This window comes from Citrus clementina, unplaced genomic scaffold (genome assembly GCF_000493195.1).
Source record: "Citrus clementina cultivar Clemenules unplaced genomic scaffold, Citrus_clementina_v1.0 scaffold_3, whole genome shotgun sequence".
Classification (NCBI taxonomy): domain Eukaryota; kingdom Viridiplantae; phylum Streptophyta; class Magnoliopsida; order Sapindales; family Rutaceae; genus Citrus; species Citrus x clementina.
Genome location: NW_006262339.1, coordinates 27,363,018 through 27,370,855, shown reverse-complemented (window position 1 = coordinate 27,370,855; position 7,838 = coordinate 27,363,018). Strand labels below are relative to the sequence as shown.

General features: G+C 39.9%; 1 protein-coding gene across 5 annotated transcripts; it reads right to left on the bottom strand.

Moving 5' to 3' along the window:
• Nucleotides 1-281: 281 nt before the first annotated feature.
• On the bottom strand, nucleotides 282-7,541 carry LOC18046682 (putative disease resistance RPP13-like protein 1). 5 transcript variants are annotated; one of them, XM_024188593.1, is made up of 7 exons: nucleotides 3,261-7,541; nucleotides 2,431-2,700; nucleotides 2,307-2,354; nucleotides 1,645-2,023; nucleotides 1,268-1,539; nucleotides 1,015-1,077; nucleotides 282-709 (listed from the first exon to the last, which is right to left on the bottom strand). In XM_024188593.1, exon 1 carries the CDS (start codon nucleotides 7,475-7,477, stop codon nucleotides 3,281-3,283), a length of 4,197 nt encoding a protein of 1,398 aa, XP_024044361.1. In that variant the 5' UTR covers nucleotides 7,478-7,541; the 3' UTR covers nucleotides 282-709; nucleotides 1,015-1,077; nucleotides 1,268-1,539; nucleotides 1,645-2,023; nucleotides 2,307-2,354; nucleotides 2,431-2,700; nucleotides 3,261-3,280. The 5 variants fall into 5 exon arrangements, 4 of the variants coding, with proteins under 4 accessions (XP_024044361.1, XP_006442117.1, XP_024044360.1 ...); XM_006442054.2 differs by having other exon boundaries at nucleotides 2,431-2,619; XM_024188592.1 differs by having other exon boundaries at nucleotides 3,267-7,541.
• Between the last annotated feature and the right edge of the window lie 297 nt (nucleotides 7,542-7,838).

The window sequence follows — 7,838 nt, the reverse complement described above, 5'->3', positions numbered from 1 at the left end:
ATCCAAATAATTCAACTAATAATTGAGAAAGTTTAATATGGAGTTAGAATTGGCTACACAACCAAAACAAAGCGACGCGAAACCAAAGTTCGTATCCACTTTTTTCGTCAGTATTTTAGTACTTTATTGTGCAAAATCATACAAAGCAATACGTAGTCAGACGTTTGCATTGGGGTGTCTTTTTTTTTTTTAAAAAAGTAAACTCTTGCTCTTTTGACTGTCTTTTTTTACGCAAAACTTAACAACGTAAGATGTAATACAACAGAAATCAAACAAGCATCGAACACATGACCAAGACATCTTAACAGAGCTCTGAAAGTACATGACACAATTCATTTTTACAGTATCTATTAATCACATCATTCAGGAGCAACTGCCACCAGCTGTTTTCCGATACAAGGGCTGATGGAGCTTTCGCAAGGTCATCAGCTATGTCTTCACGTATACAATCCTTCATTGCTGCTATGACCAGTTCCAAGAATTTTGGGATAGAAGTGATGGTAATCAGCGGCAAGAAATCATTCCATGCGAATTCATTTTCAAACTACTCGCATCTGGTCGTGTACTCCTTACAACATTCTCAAGGTTGTACTCTCAGATCATTCCACATATGGGTAATGCGGCCAGGAATTCTCATGTTGAGGAGCACTGCACGATGTATCTTACCCCAGCATTTTTGAAAATGATGTTGGTACCTTCTGTAAAGCATCTTAGAAAACAAATGTGATTTCAGCAAACTTGAAATAAAAGAACACACAGAATCTTTCATTTCCCAACAGGGACATGATTTTATAGGCTGCAAGTACAAACTTCCTCCTCAAAATTGAGTCTAAAGCTAATGTATTCCTAGTTTATTCTATGTTTGGCAATGGTAGAAATTTCAATGCAACGAATTCTCAGGCGTGATCAGAGATCTCTATTATTTCCATCACATTTTCAGGATCAACTCAGATGCCTTCGATCCGTGCATTGTCATAAGTGAGAAACATGGTTAAAGCATTCATTTGTTCTCACCTATTAAGAGCTGCACGCCTACATCCAAGTCTGGATCTTCCTCGAAGTCTTCAACAGATCAATCTAATGTTGAACAAATAATCAAAAGAAAAAACAACAGCAAACCAAAAAAATAAAAAATAAAAGAACGCGGTTAGCACAGTCAGCTACTATAATCAGGCTTCTTAATCAGAGTATCAACTTATCAACTATATCCCAATCAGAAAAAAATTGAAACTATGCTAAGCTCACAAATTTCTTAATTACCACTTACCAGCATGAGCTCATTGAGCCTATTTATAAACAAAGCTCCTCTCATGCTTCTCAGTGTTTGAATTGATTCCGACAGATCTTTTGTTTCATCTGATAGCCACCATTATGACATTAACTGTTGATGAAATGGATGATTGACCTGACTAGTCTCTAAGTCCAGCTTGATAGTGTCATTTGCATCATTATTTCAGCTGATTGAAGTAACGCAAACCTAGTCTTGCTGTTGTAGTTCTTGGTGTTGGTGGCTTTTGAAGTATACAACATCCAACAAGCCTGCAGGGAAGTTCTTAACAGTCTTAAAGCTTTGCATCCACAAACCATTTCGCTGCATCAAAATTGCAAACACTTAAAAATAATTGCGGGCATAAGTGTACTCACAGGTCTTCCATTGTGAAGAATCAAGGCTTGGGAGCAAGTGCATCTTGAAGCTTGTAGAGTTTGTTAAGCATCTTGAGATGCTTCTCCAAATCTCTGGGAAAGTATGTGTTCTTAAGTCACAAGCAAAACAAATAAAGGCAAGTTAAATGCAAAAGGTACCACGGATACTGCAACTGCTGTATCATTTTTGCTTCATGTCAAAATTTGAAATGCATCATTTCTGCTTCAGAACATGGCTTTGCCTTGTACCATATTTTCTGGGACAGGTGCTGTTTTGAATCAGACCAGTATTTGGTCTCAGGAAGTGTAGGCATTTCTTCAAGGATTCATCTGAGGCAGAAATGTTACCAAATACTCCACTCCAAGCATTCATCCTTAACTAAACAGAGAAATATTCACAAAATAAGTACACATCTTACCATCATTAATTTCAAAATCCAACGATTAAAAACAGTTAATTGCATGCATCAGAGTATGCGCGCTCCAAATGTTATACTCCAATTCTGCTTTAAAATAAATAAAAAAATGAAATAATAGACAAAAAATCTGCAATCTAAAATTTTGATTGAAGTGAATAACAAAACTTTGGACTAAAAATCGTCCATCTATCAATGGCAATAAATTTTAAGATAAAAGTTATAATTTCATCTGTGAGTAATTACCTTAACAAACACCGATAGAAAGCAAATAGCCTCAGCGCACTATCTGACCTGTGAAAAAGGAAACAAGTGAGTGGCATTTTCAATTATAGGAGATTGTCAGAGTGGATAATAGAAATCAACTGACCTTAATAAGAGAATCAACACCTCTGACTCTGGATCGTATATGAATTTTCCATCTATCATAACCCAAGGGATGCGAGCAAGTTTTGGGCCGCTCTTTTTCTCGACCTCGGGAAATGATGTGAGATTTGTGCAATTCCCGATCCACAAAGGCGAGGCTTTGAAAACCCATTGAAGACAGAAATTTCAATTTCTGGAATCCCAAAGGGGACAGATGAGTTAGAGAGGTGAAAGCCAAGACTAGAATCCTGCCGGTGAAGGCTATGTATTTTTACTATATCAATATTAAAAAAAGCATCAAAATATTGAAGACAGAAACTTCAAGTATGCTTGCTCCAAAATATTATACTCCAATTCTGGTTAAAATTAGTCAAACTTGCTTGAAAAAAAAAAAAAAAAAGGAATGAAATTGGTGACAAATATCTGAAATCTAAAATGTCGATATATCTACCATCTAAGAGTCAATGAGTGAATAAAATTCTGTTGACTTTGAGATCACAGATGAAATGTTCGGTCATCCATTATGTTACTCTTTCACAAAAATCCCATTCACATCCTCCAATTCTTGATTGAAACTCTCATCTTGCATGATTTGGGGAAAAAAAAATGCTAACTGAAGTGAATAAAAAAAACTTTGGATTAAAAAATCGTCTATCTGTGTATGGTATTAAATTTTAAGATAAGTGTTATAATTTAATCTGCGATTAAAAGGCAAATAGCCTCAACATACAATCCGACTTGTGAAAAGGGAATCACGTGAGTGACTGCAAAATTATTATTATTTTTTTTTAAAAAGGAGGAGCTTGTTATAGCGAATAATACAAATCAACTGACCTTAACCTTAATAGTAGAATCTACTCCTCTGACTCCGGATCGTACATGAATTTTCCGTCAATCAAAACCAGAGGGATGTGAGCAATTTTGGGCCACTCTTTTCCTTGATCTCTTTTGCACGCTTTTTTAAGCTTTGGACAATCTCCAATGTGTAATTCCAAAAGTGAGGATGGTAGGCCCACCTCTGGGAATGATGTGAGATTTGGGCAACCCAATATCCACAAAGATCGAAGAGAGTTGAGGCTCTGAAAACCCGTCGAAGACAGAGATATCAATTTTTTGAATCCCGTAAGGCCCAGTACAGTGAGAGAGGTGGGCAGCGTCATTCCTATCGCCTCGTCTGGAAAACACTCTGCTTCATCATCACATCCAATGATCCAGAGGTCTCGAAGAGAGGTAAGCCTGTGCAACCCCCACTGGACGAGTGTCTTATACATTTTGAAATATCCAATTGTAAGTGATGTTAGATTGGTAGGAAAACCTTCTTCCGGAAACGATACAAGATTTGGACACCGCAGAATGCTTAACCCTCGAAGAGAGTTGAGTTTGTGCAAATCATTGGGCAAGGCTTCGAGCTTGTCACATCTGGAAATGTCAAAACTTGAAATGGCGTTGGGAAGCCCTCTTTCTGGGAAGGAAACAAGACTTGGACAATCCCGTATATAAATGCTCTGTAAACATTTAAGATTGGGCAGGCCATCCGGTATTGACTCCAGCTTTCGACAATGCTGTATCTCGAGGTCTTCAAGCGCCTCAAGGAATTGGACACCCGATGATAAACTGGTGAGCTCTGGGCAGTTCTCTATACTCAGGTGTTGCAGCATCACTGGGGACGACGAGGATGCAGGAGAAGAAGAAGAAGAAGCATCCTCTTCATCATCGAACAGACGTTGCAATTTCTCACAATTTTCTATCTCGAGCCTTTTAAGAGATGCTGGTAGCCTCCGTCTTGCGATGAATGTTAGAGAGTCGCAATCTCTGATATACAACCTTTCCAGTTGTGAATTGTTTTCCATCATTTCCTCGGGTAAGGATTTCAAAGCTGTGCTGTTGCAAATTCGAAGAGAGCGCAGATTTCTGGGAAAGAAATTGATCTCTGGAACCGAAACAAGACGTACGCAACTTTCTTCAATTGATACCTCCTCATTGTGAGCGAGCAAATGTAGCCCTGGTTCAATAAAAAAACTCCATGACTTGAGCTGTTCAGAATTGCCAATTACCAAAGCATTTGTAGCAATCATGGGCTTCAATAATTTTCCAAACTCCAAAACATTGGTAGTAGTCATGGGCTTTGGCAGTGAAGAGCCAGCTGGACCATCATATAGCATCCCCTTGCGTCCATTCACGTCTAATGAACTATTTGAAATAGTCATGGACTCTATCAACTTAGAATCAATTGGACGACCGCACGCTAGTTCCTTGCACTCATCAACTTCTAATCTGCAGAGCATCGGATAGCAAGACAATGGAACTACCAACTTTTCACATTTACTAACAACAAGTGTCTCCAAGGAGGGCAGGAGCTCAGGCAGTTCCCCAGAGAGTTTGGGACATTCCACAATGGAAAGTTTATGGAGACGAGGAAACATTTCAACGAGCACATTTCCTTTGATATCCGTGTTCCAATGCTCCCATTCTGGCAAATTCTCGAAACTTAGAACCTCCAATGATGGAAAAGGCGTTGAGAAACCCTCCCCATAAACCTCAGACTCTATGCTTTTTAGTTTCTTCAGCCCTTTAACAGCAAGGTGTTTAAGTGAACTCAAACGGCCAAGCGATGGCAAAGATACACAATTGTCACAGTTCTCCAATTCAAGGAACTCTATTTTGGAGAACAAAGGATCTCCTATCCAATGTGGAAATCTTGCACCTCTATAGTTCCTGATTGCCACCTTTTTTATACGTTTATGAGGCTGTAGAATTTCCAGTACATGCTCTTCTACTACTGCATCTCGAGAATTGTCAAATTGAGACCCCCAATCTAGAGTCAGTGCTTCAAGATTGTGCTTCTCGCATAATGCGGCTTCTCTTGCATTCTGTGGATTATTCACATTCCCTAATCCAGCAATACAAAGTTCATCACAAAGAAAGTTTAAACTTTTTAATTCTTCCAAACCGCATGCGGTTTCACCCTTGCCCACAATGAAATTGTACAATATTTGAAGCTTCTTCAGCTCTTTCATTCCGAATGGCATCTCCTTCAGCAACGTCGCACCTCTTATATCGAGATGGCGTAAATTGATCAAATTCCTCATTTTGGGTGGAAGCTTTATCAAGCGGGAACAATTTCTTAATATCAAAATTTCCAAGTTCAGCAATTTGCATGTTGACTCGGGTAAACTTCTTATGTCAGTGTCAGCAAGGTTGAGGAACCTTAAAAGTCTGAGATCTTCAAATGGAATCGGTAACTCACCAATACAGTATCCTTGTAAAGATAGCATCCTCAATTTTTCGAACTTTGGCAGCAAATCAGATAGAACCGTTCTAGTTATGTAACTAGTATTAGTGCCACCTCTTATGCGTAATGGCAAGAATGTTCGTAGATGTTCAATTTCATAGAAAACCTCAAACTTATTTCTACCATCACACCAATCACTGGCGTAGGAAGAATGGCGAGCTCTTTCAAATCCCCTTGACGACAAGTTGGGGGACTTCTCTAACCTAAAAATGGTCCCTCCAGAGACCAATTCAGCAAGATCATGAATAAGGTCATGCATTACAAATTTAGAACTATCAGAGATTGATGTTTGCTGAAAAATTGACCTTGACACCAGATCATAAAAGCACTTGCTACCCCAATCTTCTAGCCGCTCTTTGCTTCTTGACTGTCGAATAATTCCTCCGGCCATCCATAAAAAAGTCACCTCCTTCTCATTGAATTCATAATCTTTTGGAAAGATTGCACAGTAAGCGAAACATCTTTTCAAATGAGAAGGAAGATGATGGTAACTCAATCTTAATACTGGGAGAACCCCACTTTGTTGAGGTAAATCCCATATTTTGCTCTCTAATATATCATCCCACGCATCATGCCTCGTCGTACGCAAAAGGCCTCCGAGTGTTTTTGCAGCAAGGGGCAAGCCTCCACATTTGCCAACAACTTTCTTGCGGAATGATTCTGAGATTTCAAGTGCATTATGATCTCTACCCTCCAATGCATGCGTTTTGAAAATAGACCAGCAATCATCGTCTAACAGTCTCTTGAGATTATAATGTTCAATGGGTCTCATTGTTGATGCAACAATTAAATTGCGTGTGGTGACGATCATCTTGCTGTTTGGTGCAGCACCCAGGAACGGAGCTTTTAAGTCTACCCACAAGCTGTAGTCCTCGTTCCAAACATCATCTAAGACCAGCAAGAATCTTTTTTTGTCCACAGCTACTTTCAATTCAACCTGCACTTCGTTTAAACTGTTTAGAAGACATGGCCTGCGGGTGATTGACTCGAGAAGCGCCTTTGAGATGCCCAAAACGTCAAAGACATCAGATACACAAACCCATGCTTCTACATCAAACTTGGAATCTTCAACGGCCTTGTCATTGTAAACCTCCCGAGCGAGAGTTGTTTTTCCTATCCCGCCCATGCCAACAATGGGTATTACAGCAAAGTTGGCATGATCACTTGGGCTATCGGCCAATACCATATCAAGAATTTTGGCCTTATCTTCTTCTCTACCAAAAACTTCACGTTCTGGTGGGACGCTTGAACTGGGTGGCCTCTGGTGTGCAGCAGCAGCAGTTGATGATGCCCCTTCAGGAATCCGTTGCAGCCCAAGTTCGATTCTATCTTTGCAGAGTTGCTCCAACCGGCCAGTAATATCGTTAATCTTGGACCTCATGCTATAATTGAACCTAACAGCATTCGGATTCAAACTAACCGGGATGAAACTGAGAAGCTGGCCAGAGCTATCCTGATTTTGCGCCATCAACTTGCTTTCCAACGCTTGAGTAGCAAACTCATCAAGAATGTCCTCAGCGTCATAAGCCAAGTCTTGGAGATCGTCCAGCCACATCTTCACGGCCTCGTCAGTCAGTTGCTTCTCCTCTGCATCGTTGAGCACCGCCTGAATCATCTTCAGCTTTCTTTCCCACTTCTTGAGCTCGGAATCGACCCCGCCTCCAAGTTGACGGACAAAGCTGAGCAAATCACGGGAAGCCAACCTGTCAAACAACACCTGAAAGAAGGCGTTGAGTAAGATCTCTCCCACAGCAACCATGGTTCCGTTTTGTCAGAAAGAAAGGAATCAGAATCGTCACCAACAATGAAATTATAATTGATAACAAAACTGAAATTGTTTTGATGTATGGAATACTGAAAATTGAGGAATAGAGATATGACTGACCATGTGGTGTGGTCCCAGTGGACTCCACCATGTTGATTAAAGAATAATGATATTCACTTCCAAATGGCGGATGGTGCCATGCAGTCAATATCGGCATGCCAGCCTGCAAAGCTCGTACAATTTCTTTTGTCATTTGTCAACTTCTCATCAATTAGTCACATGTAGGGTCATAGGAAATTTACTTCCAGTAAATTGTCACTGAAATTTAAACGTGTGTTTGATCTGCCTCATTTTT